At 37.5% G+C, this 15,497-nt stretch overlaps 2 protein-coding genes and 1 non-coding gene across 3 annotated transcripts; 1 reads left to right on the forward strand and 2 right to left on the reverse strand.

Annotated features, from left to right (window-relative positions):
* Positions 1-1,424: 1,424 nt before the first annotated feature.
* TRNAP-AGG (transfer RNA proline (anticodon AGG)) lies at positions 1,425-1,496 on the reverse strand. Its single transcript has one exon. It is a non-coding gene; the product is annotated as a tRNA-Pro (tRNA).
* A 493-nt stretch (positions 1,497-1,989) lies between these two features.
* Positions 1,990-10,767, reverse strand: LOC137742648 (Rab3 GTPase-activating protein catalytic protein). The gene is made up of 22 exons (XM_068482569.2): positions 10,411-10,767; positions 10,173-10,216; positions 9,995-10,058; positions 9,652-9,760; positions 9,475-9,542; positions 9,292-9,389; positions 8,892-9,063; positions 8,217-8,433; positions 7,876-8,002; positions 7,389-7,498; positions 7,146-7,238; positions 6,913-7,041; positions 6,627-6,760; positions 6,138-6,227; positions 5,944-6,014; positions 4,859-5,123; positions 4,688-4,759; positions 4,267-4,306; positions 3,867-4,144; positions 2,937-3,114; positions 2,633-2,844; positions 1,990-2,411 (listed from the first exon to the last, which is right to left on the reverse strand). The coding sequence occupies exons 1-22, from the start codon at positions 10,465-10,467 to the stop codon at positions 2,115-2,117; spliced, it is 2,925 nt and encodes a 974-aa protein (XP_068338670.2). The 5' UTR covers positions 10,468-10,767; the 3' UTR covers positions 1,990-2,114.
* Positions 10,768-11,547: 780 nt separating this feature from the next.
* On the forward strand, positions 11,548-15,115 carry LOC137742186 (Protein kinase superfamily protein). Its single transcript, XM_068481975.2, has 3 exons — positions 11,548-12,204; positions 12,379-13,459; positions 14,669-15,115. Exons 1-3 carry the CDS (start codon positions 11,813-11,815, stop codon positions 14,960-14,962), a joined length of 1,767 nt encoding a protein of 588 aa, XP_068338076.2. The 5' UTR covers positions 11,548-11,812; the 3' UTR covers positions 14,963-15,115.
* The last annotated feature ends 382 nt before the right edge of the window (positions 15,116-15,497 follow it).

Below are 15,497 nucleotides of genomic sequence, written 5' to 3' on the forward strand. Positions count from 1 at the left end.
AGAGCTTATATAAAAGAAAAAAAATTCTTTATTTATTCACGTTTCACATTCTAATTGATTCTTTGTTTTAAATACTCTTATAAAGTCTTTTTTTTCCTCTTCTTTTTTTAAATTATTAAGTTTGAAGTGTTTTTATTTAGAGGGTTATCACATTAGCAATTAGCCTATGGCGGATTAAACAAAAATTCTTTCGGCATCCTAGTTGGTGTCGGCACACCACATTGCCTAGTTCACCTTGACTTCCCTTCGTGTCTCAGTCTCTTTGAGACATTTTATTAAATATCTTTGTGACCTAGTAGTTATGCTAAAAAATAATATCAAAAGAACGGAGCGCATCGGTGATTGTATACAATTTATGGTGAAACGGTTTGAAACTAGGCCATGTCCAACCCTATTAAACTCTCACCATCTCAGCGATTGTTACCATGGCCCCACAACTAGTTACTAGTCCCATAGATCAATAAGGAGTAGGATTATCTCCCTTCCTAATCTTTCTCTTCTTCCATCCCCTCTTATTTAAACAGTTGCGATTACGCTACGTTTATATATTGTTTTGAATTTTTTATATAGAAAATAAGACAAAAAGAAGAGTGTAAGAGGAGGGGATGAAATGAGATAGTAATAGGAAGGGAGATAATCCTACTCCAATCAATAATTAGGCATTTTTCGATGAAAGGCCTTTAATTAGTTTTTTAATTAGAAAGATTTATTAGGAAAATGATGGGTTTCTATCGCTTATCCTCCTTTATCCAAGTGTGTTTTCATTAGTTGTTTATTCCTAAGTTAGATAGACTTGTAGAATCAAAACTTATCTAAGCTTTTTCCTGGATGTATAGGCCTTACTTTCATTTGTCCATTTCTTGACTCTAAAAAGTAGTCTAATCTTCGTCGAGATGCTGACCCCACACATTGTACCAACGGGGAACTTTAAGGTAGTTTTTGGGGAGTAGGATTATCTCTCTTCTTTTTTTACCTTTCCTTTTATTTGAATGATCACGATTAAGTCACGTTAACATCTTATATTATTATTTTTTATATAGAAAGAGAGACAAATTAGAGAATGTGAAAGGAGGGGATGGAAAGAGGAAGGGAGAGAATCTTAGTCCAATTTTTGGACTTATCAAGAATTTTGGATCATTTTCGGACCTTATTGTTCGAAGTTTAAGAACCAGAAAATTCGGTCTTTTGGTTTGTGTGAAAAGAAAGATCAGAGTCATTGAATTGTGTGAAATGAGCTAGCAAAAGAAGTTAATAGGAATTGTCAAATTCAATTGGAGTGGTACAAATTATCTGGTCCATAAAACCCAACACTCATGATGTCCATAAAAGATTATCCAATGCCTCATGGAAACATGAGCAATTGAGCATTGACTTCCCCCTAACATGCTCTGCAAATCCAGAAGAAATGAAAAAATTATTAGAAAGGGGCATTCCGAGAATTGAACTCGGGACCTCTCGCACCCTAAGCGAGAATCATACCACTAGACCAAATGCCCTTGATGCATTTTTGTTTTACTTTAAACCAATATAAAATACAGCAGATTCTGATTTGGAATTAGTTTGGCTAGTTTTTTTCACTCATTTATTTTTAGCTTGTTGCAATCTTCCTATAAGTTCATAATATATATTAAAATAACAAGGGCTTAATAAATGGTAAATATTCAGTTTGGAGTGTGCGTGACAAAAAAATAAAACGTCGAAATTAAGAATTAGAAAAATAATTCGATTTGGATTTAGTTTGGCCATTGATTTTCGCTCTCCTTTATTTAGCTTCTTGCACTCATACTATCGAGTGAAAGAAAAGAAAATTGTAAAGAGTCCGTTTGAAAGAGTGTGAAAATCGCTACCCGTTAATTTTTCGAAGCTTTAAGCCTGAAAATAGTTCGTAAAGTTTTGAATCAACCATCCAGCATTGATTCTCAGCAAATCATTATCTCATGATATGCCAGCTGGCAACAAGAATCCATTTCCAGTTCCAAAGCAAAAAGATTAAAAGACGAATAGTTCCATTTCCATTCGATATCCAATTTCGATCCACATGAAGAAATTACTGGAAAAAGAATTTCATAAAGAATGATTGTTATTAAATTCTGTACAATATCCTGAGAATATTACTAGTCACACGAAACGACGGAAAGAGCTACGCGAAGATCGTTCGAGGTTCCACATGAATACATTCTATATGTTTCTACTTCTTCTCGAGTAATTTTGGATGTGTGGGCAGCGTAGTGATTTCCGCTCACTCTATCCCGCTTGGAAAATATTATCTCCCTCAAGATTGGTTCGTGGCCGTTGAGAAGATTACCCAGGCTTAAAACTTTCCTCCACGACTGATTAGCAGTTGGAGGCGTAAACATATTCGACACGATGGGTCTTTCGTGCATCCTTACTTGTTGCTTCTTGTCAAACTCCTGCAAAGATAAGGGAGGCCCATGATATAACAATTGTTGGGGTAAGGCTTAATGCTAATGAAATAACTTTGACGCTGTGGTGCAACTGCTACACTAGCTCGGATAAACGCTATCAAATCGTCTAAGAATGAAAACAGAATGTTTCGATCACTCAAGACATCGGGGACGTTATCTGCTGGACTGCTATATTAGGAATGCTTTCAAGAATAAAGGCAGGTTACCTTTGGAGCATTGTCTCCTGATGAGCTCGTTGCCATTCTAGGAAAATAAAAGCTGCAGCAGTCGGAGAAAATGGCTTCAGAGAGGCGTGGGGCTTGCAAGAACTTGCGATGAAGGGAAGCTGCAATAGTGAGTAGCTTCTCGACATGTTCAAAAACACCACAGAGCCGTCTTATATCTTCAATAGTCTCACTGCCAGCAGATAGACGATTTGCTGGAATAGAAACCGAAATTGTAAATACTCACTGCAAATTAGTGCAAGTACTATTCAGCTTTTCTCTTTAAATAAGAAACAGATTAGGAAACCTTGAAGAGGCCTCAGTGCAGACGCCAAAGTAATGTAAAGTTGATCCATTTTGGTTTCCATCTGCTTCAAGCCTCCGTAGCTAGTCTGGTTCAAAGTATCTGCTGATGCTCTGAAGGCAGTACAAATCATTTGCTCGAGCAACTGATGCGGTCGTAACGTTTCCAGGTAATGAAGGATCTATGAAACGCAATGTTAGAAAAACATTAAGGAGATTCCAAAATACACTGTAAAACACATGAACCATCAAAAGATAAATTAGTTTGCTTACACAGATTTAAAACCTACGATCTCGCCCAACCCATCCCATGCTGTTTAAACTGTGGCTCCAGGGAATTATAAGAATTTTTACTTCATCATATTTCAAAGTGAATAATTAGTGCCATGAGTTTCACACCTAGAAGAAAGAGAACCTCCTTCCCTTTATTTATAAGGAGGTTCTGCCCTTGACACGAGGCCTTTGGGAATTCTTAAGGTTGCATCCATTTTCATGTAAGTGGGCTTATCCCATTTCTCTTGGCAACTGACTACCGAGCAAGAAACTTAATTGGTTAATGCCTAGGTGTCCAACGGATCACCTGACCAACAAAATGCAGTCAATTTTATTACATTACATTTATTTCCCTTTAATTGAAGATTGTTTATGTCTAAAATAGAAATTATTCAATCAATTCTATCAACAATAGAAAATCTGCCCTTGTTCCGTACTTTTTTTGCTGGATTGGGTTGGGTAGGTTCTATTTCATGCCTAAGATCAGTCAGTTTCAACTTTCTGGTGGCAAATAGAAACCAACCAGTTTAGGTCAGGAGGCACAAAACCCCAAAACTGACCCTGCGCTTTTCATCTACATCCTGATTTTTGTGGAACTTTTAGAGAATAGGTTTATGCAGCAGTGATGTTTAACAAAATAACTGCTGGTAAGTTAGTTTACCTTTTCTCCTTCTCTATTTGGATCCAGAAGTGGCTTCTGCTCATAAGCTGGCAAAGCAGGTGCATCATTCCAAATCTTTCGCCATAAATTTCCATGCTCAGACATTCTCTTTGAAAGTCGTCCTTGAGGAGGCCAGTTATCCTTTGAACCCTCTATAGCCGGAGTGTTAGATGATCCAGTATCTTTTTTGCCATCGCTCTCCCAATCTCCAGGAGAATGCCAGCGAATAAAATCTTCAAAAACAGCATCTGGATTTGCAGCTTTAAATGCTGACATGTCTAATCAAAATTCAACTCGTAAGTGACATTTATAAAAAGCATCACAAATCCACTAAAAGTTATTCTCAATGTGCAAATGTAGCTACAAAAGATATTTAGAACAATCTTTTAAAGGTTTTCACCTGAAGTTAAGATCTCTCTCTCCAACTGAGCAGAAAAGTCCTGCAATAGAATATTTGATAAAAATTATTGCAGTATGTTATACTTAACACCACATGAAAGCCATCTAAAGAACATTATCTATCAAGTAATGAAGAATGAATTGTAATTTCCATATTGTGGAGTAATGTATAGAGTGGGCATTCCGTGGTCCATATTAATGTGTGATTGATGAGGGAGGCTGGAAAAAGAAAATCCTTGAGAACTTCCAACTTTTTTAATTCCATTGAAAAGTAAGTACCTAATGTTTTCTTAACCCAAACATGAAAATCTTTCTGCATGCAATAGATTGGTATGACTAGAGCTAATTATCGTATGAAAACTTATGGCCAGAGATGCCAAATTAATACAAGGAACATTTTTGTACGATGGTCTTAATCTTACAAATGAGTTGCCAAAGGCTTCAACGGCATGAAGCCGTTCTTCGTGCATGTCTTCTGTCATAAGTGGTGATTCCTACAAAAAAGTGTAAAAAGTTCAACTTCCATTTCTTCAGACTTTGCAAGAGCACAAACTATGATGCGATTGTTACATGGTTTTATATGTTACATCAACCTGAGTGTATGGCGCATGCATGCTCTGATACGACTTCAGAAGCATCATAGATCCTGCCACACCAGCTGAACCCCTCCTGATAGAATCTGAAGATTTCAGATTAGCAGATACCACATCTTCCAGCTTCATAGATCCTGCCACACCAGCCAAATCCCTCCTGGTAGAATCTGAAGATTTCAGATTTGCAGATACCACAGCTTCCGGCTTAGTACTGCCACTCGATAAACTTTTTTCAGGGTGTTGTAAATTATCTGGTGTTGCAGGGCTGCAGCATCCAAGGAAAAGTACATTAATCAAATGAAAACTTAACTTTCTGTAAATTGAAAATTATCTACCCTAGTCCCTGACTCTTTATCGACTTCAAGGTAAAGGACTATACACCATAATTTCCCTTTGCTTCAAAATATAGATCTTAATTTTAAACAACTGAACTCAAACTCCAAAGCAACAGACAAGCCAGCCCAGTAAACTAAAACATGTTTCTAGGCTAACAAAGGTACTCAAAAAGGTAGAATAGATTTTTTCCATCATTGCCAGAACTTTGGGTACCTGACCAAATTCACCTAATAGGGTACCCAAGCCTAGGACATGTTAATTTGCGCATAATTAAGATTAACCGTTCAAATTCTTAATTCTGTCGAATTGCCACACAAAGTTCCGGGTTGGGAAGATATAAATGAAAGTAATTTACAACAGACCAGCAATCTTGCATCTATAAGTATCTACCCCACTCTAAGCATGTGAAAAGCATAAGCTAACCAATAACAGTACTCTTTACGTGAATGTATCTGCACCACAGGACTTAATGGTGAAACAAGAGGGAACCCACAACCTTGCTTCTCAATGTTAACATTACAACTCACCTCATGCTTTCAACTAAGCAAAGAAAGTGAAGAATGCAGTCTTGGTGCATAATCATGGGATGCGCGCGCACACACACACACATACACATGAATTATAAGTAATTAAACTGCCAATGGCAAAATTAAACAAATTTTTTATCCAAATTCAAACAAAAAAGAAGAGATAATCCGAAAGAATTTGTTAATGAAGAAAACCAAGGAGATCTCACTTGCTTAGTTCACCTGTCATGTTTCCCATCAAAGTTTTCACCAGGTGTTTGCATTATACAGGAATACTCATCTTGACTATCTTCCTGCATTTTCAGTCAACTAGAGTCATGCTGACATGAGGAGGAACTATGATGTACATAGGATTAGAACATAAGCAGTAAGACCACCACATACAAAATAAAGCATACAAAAAAAATCAGTTTGACCTCAGTCTGAGGAGATGAATTCTCCTGGCTTCCAACACAATCTTGAAAGTCTTCATTCAATTGACGCTTCATCTCAATGCATGTTGCAAGCTGAACAAAAAGCAGTAAGATAAAATGTTTTTTGGCTTGGTTTCATGTGCATCAAAGGAATCATCACAGGATAAAGGTCAAATGACAACATTTTCACATCATATCTTAAAAATAAAATCAACATGTCATATTAGTTTAATCTCAATTTGATCAACAAAATTGTATAACGTGTGTGTTCGTTACTATCTTGGACATTGTCAAGCAACCATGGTGCCATACAGCAACAGTCATAAGCTTAGACATGTTCTTATAAAAGAAAACAGGTGCAAGGGTGTTACAGTTTTCAAAACCAAATTGTTAACGTCTGTAGAAACATCTGTTTAACGATAATGATTTTTTTTTTTTTCTTTTCAGAAACGAATTCCATCAAACTCTTTGAAGATTTGTACAGATAATTACCATGTGAAGTTTCTGATTAATCAAACACGTGGAGAGGTCAATTGAACCAGTGGCTGGCATTAGGGGCAGTGGCTGTGACTCTTCCCAACACCACCGGACTTCACGAACAAACTCTATCCAGATAACAGCAATAGCTGATCAAACATATACAAAAAACAAACGGCCGGTCATAATTTAGAAAATAACACTACTAAGGAAATGAATCCAACCATCTGAATGGCGTACACACTCAATAAATTCTTTTAAAAGATTGTGAAAATATTAGAAATTTGGTTCCTATGCATACCTCGTATGTTGCAGTTTCCAAACCAAAGAGAATGCAAACAAAACTGTGCAAAAAGGGATTTAAGAGGTGCGCCCTTAATAGCTCGAGAAGTCTTATGCTCCGCAGTAGCAACATGTGGGAATCGTGCACCTACATAGATCATTGGTGCTTATGATTAGTAACCACCGCAATATAATGTAAAGTGTCTGTTTCAGTTAGCTACATGAAAATGTCTTGCAGGAAGGGAGCAATACCATCATGAAAGAGTTCCTTAAGCATGCGATCAATAACTGTAGGTGGAGGTATAACCATTGAGGACTTCAAATTATCTGAACCTGGATTTTCAACTACCCAAAGAAAGAGAAGAAAAAAAAAAGAAAGAAAGTGGCCATCTCAATAAAAAACCAAAATGACATCTCCACCTCATGAAACAAAAACAAGCAATTTATCGAAAAATAGCTGATGAATCTAAGTTGCATAACAAGTCAAATTCAAACCTGACACAAAATCTTCCATAAATTGAGCCTCAAAGGACATATTCAATGTGTCAAGTAATAGGCACAGTTGAGAAGCAAATCCAATTCTGTTTCCTTTGGAAGAATCAGTTCTGAAGAAAAGTAGCCATCAGATAGCTTACAAAATAAGCACACTATACAACAATACCCATCATGTGCACCAGTTAATAAAAAACGACATAATAACACTTTGAAGATGCAGATCAATGGACATTGCTTTAAAAAATAAAGTTCAGTTTTAGTTTTTTTCATTGAGGAACTTAGAATTCAGAATAATATAGCACCAAAACCCTACAATTTGGATAAGCTAAAAATTATGGGCAAATCCTCTTGTGACATATACTGTGGAAGAATAAATGAAAAATGACCAAAATCTTCAATACGCAATTACGCATGGACAAAGCTATCACAGGCATAGCGTTTATTTGATAAAAATTGATAATGTCATCTAAATAAAGAAGTATCTCACAAAGCTGAAGACATATTTGGAGACAGTATCCATTTTTGAGCTTCATGGGGCGAAGAATTTTCCAGCTCAGCCATTTCCATAGAGCTCTCAACCAAATTCTCTGACCACATGGCAACCAATTCAAATCCTGTGGGCAGTCAATACATACATCAAATTAAATGTTTAGTCCATATTGAGTTATCAAGCATGCCAAGGATAATTGCGGTAAACAACATGCATGTTGTTTGAAGTAAAACCTAAGACATTATCCCACACAGTCATACCTAAAAGAACGAGCACGGCTATGGACAAAACCTATAAGAGGAAGCATTACACAATGAAACAATTCAGGATAAAACTACCTTTTACAGGGTCTTCGGCAGAATACCACTCACTCCATGGACAATCATCATCCCATTGTGTTGTATTGTGAGTTTCACCACCAAGATCTATTTCAGATTCAGTAACATCTGGATCATCTCCTTGAACCTCATCATCATGGGGAAGGGATCTGTAGGTTAGCTTCATTGTGAAATGGACTTTGAAACTGTGAGTAGAAAAGTCCAATGTGGAGTAGGCCTTCACCATCAAAAGAAAAATAATTAGATTTTGGAGAAACAGGAAACCAAAATATAATTTTAAAAACAATACTACTTTAAGGAACTTCAAATTCAATGGATAGCGAAATATACAGAGCAAGAATAGTTAGCAAAGAACATATAATTCAAAAAATAAAAATCCTGCTGATATTGTTTGAGAAAAAACAGACTTTTGGGATGATGATAGCATGAATCGGACTGACCAAAACTATACTATTAAGCCTACCTATAGCATTATGAAATGAAAAGGAGGTACACAAAATAAAAGGAAACAGCAGGGACATAGAGTACAGCCTAAAGATCTTATAAGCCTCAAATCATACTATTATAGTGGTAACTGTAAGCTCAAAAGGTAAGTGAATAACCAACTTGTGACAGCAAGACTGCAAGATTATATCAAAAAGAAAAAAGGACATTTAATTTTTGGTAGAAACTTACAAATTTGGAAACAAACAGCTCATACAATCCTTCCAAATGCATGAGTTTTACTGGAACCTGGCTACCAATATGATCAGCCTCAAATCTTCTTGTAAAAACTGTTCCCATATTTTGGATACCGATGTAAGCTTTCCTAGCAGGAACATGTACTGGAACAAATGCAGGCCACAAACTGCATAGCCAAATTTTGAATAATATCATATGGTTGATATAACTCAAATAATGAACTAGATAAAGTATCTAACACCATGACAAAAAGTTAATAAACTGCAGGCCACTGATTGTCAACAAGCACTACATGGATGTTGATCTAATATCAGAAATTTCAATTGACCTAGGCACATGTCTAAGAAGAACCAAAAGTTACAAAGAAAAAGTTTCAAGTTGGTATCCCTCCCACCTCGAACAATTTGATAAGGCAATTGCAACTGCACTTAAAAGCTTGCTAGCCTCAGGTGCATCAAGAACCACACCGCTGGCACTTTGAGGAGCAATTACCTGATGAAATATGATCAACAAGTTTGAAACCAAAATACAAATAAATAAAGCACTAAAGAACGAAAGGTGTCAAGCTATGGCATACCAAAAATTCTTTCACCCCAAAACACAACTGCAAGTCATGCAATGTGGAATTCCAATCGATAACTTTGCCTGTACCACCGCGATACAATAAAACATTAGCCTCCAATATTAACATTTTGATTCAAATTTATGACAAAAATATAATTAAAGAAAAATGACGATTGAAATTCCTCATTACCGTCATATTTTGTTCCAAAATAGTATTCCATGCAATAAGTTTTTGCTGAAAACTTCAACTCAGACTTGACCTTGTATAAATCCTCCGAAACCTCCCTTGCATCCTTTTTCTACAGCCAAACAATACACAAAATCCATATTGGCGGTGACAAACATGACAAAGGACAACAAAAACTAAAAACTTTTCCTCTCAACAAGATCGTATTACAATTTTCATCACGATGGCAATAAAAATCAAACTCAGCAATGCAAAAATATAAGTAGCAATCAAAATGCACAAACTGACGTGAATTAACTCATTCGCATAACAATTTGAGTAACAGAACAAGCTTCTTCAAACATACCAGCAGATTTTTCGGACCGTCTGCCAACCATTGCCTACAAACCGCTTCAATATCGGAAATAAACCTGAAAACATGACAATTACAATCCAAATTAGTTCCCAACATATACAAAGTCGAAAACTTTACAAAAATTAGCTGAGTATATATAATTATATACATACACACACATATGAATTACCTTTCCCATGAAGAGGCAAGAGTGAAATCATCAAAATGCTCAACCTGCAACCAATATTATTTTCCTTCAGATTAAGTTCATAGCTTTTTGCTTGATTAGCTCTTATTAGTGGCGTCGGAGTAAAATTAAAGTTAAAAATTTCTGGAAAATTACGACGTGAAATTCAATCAAGCATGAATAAAAAATAACAATTAAAAATTAAAAATCGATGAATTCAAAGCAATGGATAATGGCGAACCTCCTCCTCTTCAGCTTCATCGTCTCCGACAGATTCCAACCTGCTGGATGACGCCATGTACGGAACGCAGCAGAAATGTGTTTTTCGGATTGAATTTACGATGTCGTCTGATTTTCTTTGGGTTCACGTAATCGATGATCGACTGGGTTGAGATCTGCAGACGAAGGATTACTGTTAAGATCTGTAGAGTGCGGGAATTGCAGATGACTTCTCCTCGTGCTTCTCCGTGTTGTACGTCTTATGCAAATTGCAGTTTCGTCACCGAGGTTTATGATATTTGTATTCGGCACCTTCTAAGTAGATCGTTTCGACACAATTCGAGTTTGCATTGGGTTCGGTCTGTCTTTTGGCTCGTCTAAGTTTGGCTCGTGAAAGAACCAAGTCAAATTTAATTCGGCTCGATTAAGAATCAAGCAAAACTTGTAAGTTTGTTCAACTCGTAAATTCTTGAGCAACTTGAATTTTTTAACAAAACAGTTCAAGTAAACTTGAGGTCAACTCGATCATTCAAGCTCGATATCTAATAATTTAAACTATTTATAAACAAAACTCTCGTTGCCAACTAAAAAAGAGTGAAAAGACAATTTAATCTTCTATCACAAAATAAAATTATGGAATGTAATGTGATTTCCCATAAACCAAATTCGAACTCCATTCATGAAACACCAATCTTACATTAATTCGCATTACAAAATGGCAACCGTACAAGATAATGGGAGTAAGGATTTGTTTGAAATTGCTTTCAAAAGATTCAAAAAATTTCAATTGGATAAATTAGAGTGGGACGATATTTTAAGAGTTCTCATTGTACCACATTTCTCTAATAAATGTATAACTCACAAATATAAAAAAAAATTCAACATAATCAAAATATAATACATCATATAATTAAAAAGACGTTCGAAAAAAGAAAAAAAAAAATTAATTATATAATAACATGGAAAATAACTTTCTGTTTTCCAATCACACTCGAAAAATTTTCCACAATTACAACTTCGAAGTAGGTCTTACAACGTGGTTTCCCTGTTTTCTGAAAGCATAAGCACTCGCAGTGGGCCAACAAGGGCCCCACACCCATTTACGTACAGCGATCCCCACCGTTGGTTCAAATCGGAAAGCATCATCATCATCACTCCTAACACACAGGCAGTTGTGATTTATTAACACAATCATTAACTAATTTATTCACGCTCCCATACAATAAAACAGCCCACCACCCTCTCTCCCTCTCTCCTCCTTTTATTTGTCAAAAAATGAAGAAACTCAGAAATCTGAACGTGACGAGGCCACTCTCTCTGTACTCTCTGTGTCGCTGAACTATATACGGAGACGACGGGCGAGTCACTGACTCACTGAGTCATCCGAGCCGACCCGCATTGAGCTTCTCTAGCTTACTCTACCAATGGCTGCAGCTCTGGAGTGCTGGTCGGGCCGAGCGAGCACTGACGAGGACATGGTGGAGCAGGTGCTGATGAGGACGCATGACAGATCGGAGGGCGCGACCGCGGCGCCGGAGAGTTCTAACGGCACCGGAGTTAAGGAGTCGTCCGTGGTGCAGAAGAAGCTGCAGAGGCTGAGCCGGAACGTGTCAGAGGCCATCGCGTCGCTCAAGAACTCGCTGAATCTCGACTCGGCGAGTGACTCGGCTACGGCGTCGTTTGGCAAGATCGAGAGCTCGAGGAAGTTGGTGTGGGGGAGTGTGGTGCGTAATCTCACGCAGCTCTACCCTGGCAGTCAGCTGCCAGAGAAGCTCGTCTCCAACATTCGCAAGCATTACGATTCTCTTCCCCTCAGGTTTGAAGGCTGAATCTTTCGCTCTGTTTGGTTACTGAGTTTAGTTTATGCTTGTTTGGATTGATGGATTGTGACTTTGTGCAATTTGTTGAGCAGCCAAACAGAGGATTTGGATTGTGTTGTGATTGATTTTGCTTGTTTAGTGATTTGGGTTTTTGTGTATGTGGTGTGTAGTTATGCACAGGCGGGATTCGAAATGAAAGAAGTGTTTCTTCATATAAAATTGATAGAGCAGACATCATTGGATGGGCATCCTGCAATGTTGATTCAAGAGGTGTCTGAGGAGGAGGCTCAGGGGTCTGTGTTCAAGCTCACCTTTGCGTGTAACTGTTCGATTTCATGGCCATTGATGTCCGGTGCACTCGATAACGAGTCAATTTGCTACAAGAAGGTACAGATCTTTGAGAAGAAGGGGTGTACTATTGGCGTTGTTCTTCTTATGGTTGACGTTGGGCAAGATAAATTGTTCAGAAACCGGGTTGAAAATGCTTTGAAGTTGGCTATAAGGAAGCCCAAATCGAGCACGGTGAAGCTCCCTTTTGGACTATGTGGGTGCCAAGAAGAGAATACGATGGGGAGGGAGGTGGGAGATATTGAGGACGACATTGGTGAACAAAATTATAGGAATGGGATTGAGATTTCTAGCCAAATGATTCAGCTTCCCGATCCTCTACCCACTTCGTCATTTGTTGTATCCGTAGATGAATGGCAGACAATCCAATCGGGGGGCGATGAAATTGGGAAGTGGCTGTTGAACTCTGACAATCTCGACTTTGTTGATCAGATTGGACCCAATTCATATAAGGGAGTGTACAAGGGGAAAAAGGTTGGAATTGAGAAGCTTAAAGGGTGTGACAAGGGAAATTCCTATGACTTTGAACTCCGAAGAGATCTTTTGGAGCTCATGACGTGTGGGAACAAGAACATTCTGCAATTTTATGGTGTTTGTATTGATGACAATCATGGGTTGTGCGTTATTACGAAGCTGATGGAAGGTGGATCAGTATATGACTTGATGCTTAAGAACAAGAAGCTTCAGATTAAGGACGTATTAAGGATTGCTGTTGATGTGGCAGAGGGGGTCAAGTTCATGAATGACCACGGCGTTGCATATAGAGACCTCAACACACAGCGTATATTATTAGATCGACATTGGAATGCTTGTTTAGGGGACATGGGTATAGTTGCTGCTTGTAAAAGTGTTGGTGATGCAATGGAGTACGAGACAGATGGATACCGGTGGTTAGCTCCCGAGGTTAGTTCATTGTTGCATCAGTTATTATTCCGTGCATTTTCTGCTTTGAACCAGTTAAACTGAGTTCTTACATGTCTATAAACCTTTTATCTTGTCAATCTGCGTAACCAAAAGCTGTGGGAAAAAATTGACGTTCCATTTCCATAGACATTGCGAACCCAAATGTGTCTGTCATTCCAAGAACTTACTCACATGATCGTATTGCAGATAATCTAGTCATTATTTCGCTACAAAAACTTTACCTGCACAGTCCTCCTCAGCATACAAAATTTGATTTCTTTTGTATGGATTTTTTGTTAGATTTCATCATTTCGCTGGCAGTCATAGTGGATTCAATGTATCAATTCACCTATTCAGGATCAATCTATTTTCACTAAAGACACTTTATGTCACTTAACCTGACATATTTGTTTGAGCATGCCTAACATGTTTTCATAATTGGTGGTGCTTTACATCTCAGTGTACTATTTATCTTTATCTAAGCACTCCTCTATATTCCGTGAAACTTTGCCCAACTACATTTATGCATGCCACTAAACATATCAGCTTAGCCGCAACCTTATAGTAGTGCTACTTTCCGAAATACAGGTATTATTGTGCGGATCCCCCAAAATGAAAATTTTAAGTTTTTAGCAATGATCACTGGTCAAGAATTATATCCTTTCCGGAGCAGTGTTTGATGCCGCTCTATAAACCCATGTTTCATCCACCTTTTATTAGCTTGTGATAATAATTGGATGCTGATACAAACTCTAGGTATAAATTGCTTGATGATGAAAAGAACTATTTTAATGTCGTTTATTTGGATTTGCTTTTGATTTGGGTCCCGGGAAATGCGGATACAAATCACTTAGAACAGAATAATTTTCTTTCTTTACTCAAGTTTGCTCTTTTGGGACCACCTTTTGTCACTTTCACTTTTGTACACCATCTGTCAATCTGAATAACAAAGAACTTGTTCACATTTTTGGAAGTACAGAAGTAAACAAAAACCTGAAGTTGTTATTCCGTCTAACGAATTACACCTCATATCTCATTTGAATTAATCGTATCGAAGCCATCCAGCAAGCATACTAGTTAGGTGACATATTTTATTCACCGACGTTTTCCCACATCTTTCCGCTTTGTATATCTCATATTTATGATCTGAATACTTGAAGTAACAGATATGGTATTCATTGCTTTGTTCGCGTTTCTGGTTGCCGACAGATCATTGCCGGTGATCCAGAGTGTGTTAGCGAGACATGGATGAGTAATGTGTATAGTTTCGGGATGGTAATTTGGGAGATGGTTACTGGTGAGGCAGCATATGCTGCGTGTTCACCGGTACAAGCAGCAGTGGGGATAGCTGCCTGTGGCCTTAGACCCGAGATTCCAAAGGACTGCCCACAAATGCTGAAGTCCTTGATGACCAAGTGCTGGAACAATTCACCGTCAAAGCGCCCTCAATTCTCGGAAATTCTATCAACTTTGCTGCGGTCAAACAACAACGGTAATAGGTGAACATCCTTAAGCTAGTCTGAGTGATATGTTTCTAGTATATTTATATTTAATACCGCTAATGTAAAACTACCCGTAATTACGGAGTAATCCATGCTTAATGTAGATGCAAAGAAAAGCTTATGCAGCTGAAATGAAAAAAAAATCTTCTTTCAACTCTCTCTCTACAAAAGGGCAAAAAGAGAAAGAAAAGAGAAAATTGGATTTATGGTCTCTCAATTTTGGCTCAATTCGAGCTTTGGTCCCTCAACCAATGATCCGCGGGTATTGGGCATTTAACTTGCTATAATGTGGGGCAGTAATCATTTTCGCGAACTTTGTTAGAACTTCTTTCCAAAATAAAGGGTTTAAAGGGACGAAAAATGAATGGAAGTTCTAACGAAATCAGTCAAAAGAACCATTGTTCCATATTATTAGTTCACAAGTCAATATTCGTGAATTTTTAGTTAAAGGGTCCAAAGCTCCAATTGAGCTAAATGATTGATGCTTCAATTATCTCAAAAGAAAAACTGGATATTTTATTAAGAGTTTTAACGAA

Source organism: Pyrus communis, chromosome 11 (assembly GCF_041283825.1).
Source record: "Pyrus communis isolate YQ-2024b chromosome 11, ASM4128382v1, whole genome shotgun sequence".
Classification (NCBI taxonomy): domain Eukaryota; kingdom Viridiplantae; phylum Streptophyta; class Magnoliopsida; order Rosales; family Rosaceae; genus Pyrus; species Pyrus communis.

What these genes read in the sequence shown, in the direction of transcription:
- LOC137742186 (XM_068481975.2), top strand. Translation starts at nt 11,813, where the DNA reads ATGGCTGCAGCTCTGGAGTGCTGGTCGGGCCGAGCGAGCACTGACGAG. An exon ending in TACGATTCTCTTCCCCTCAG is followed by an intron (nt 12,205 to 12,378) that starts GTTTGAAGGCTG and finishes TGTGGTGTGTAG; the next exon opens with TTATGCACAGGCGGGATTCG. An exon ending in ACCGGTGGTTAGCTCCCGAG is followed by an intron (nt 13,460 to 14,668) that starts GTTAGTTCATTG and finishes GGTTGCCGACAG; the next exon opens with ATCATTGCCGGTGATCCAGA.
- LOC137742648 (XM_068482569.2), bottom strand. Translation starts at nt 10,467, where the DNA reads ATGGCGTCATCCAGCAGGTTGGAATCTGTCGGAGACGATGAAGCTGAA. An exon ending in AGCTGTTTGTTTCCAAATTT is followed by an intron (nt 8,434 to 8,891) that starts GTAAGTTTCTAC and finishes TTGATGGTGAAG; the next exon opens with GCCTACTCCACATTGGACTT. An exon ending in CAGGAGACAATGCTCCAAAG is followed by an intron (nt 2,412 to 2,632) that starts GTAACCTGCCTT and finishes TTATCTTTGCAG; the next exon opens with GAGTTTGACAAGAAGCAACA.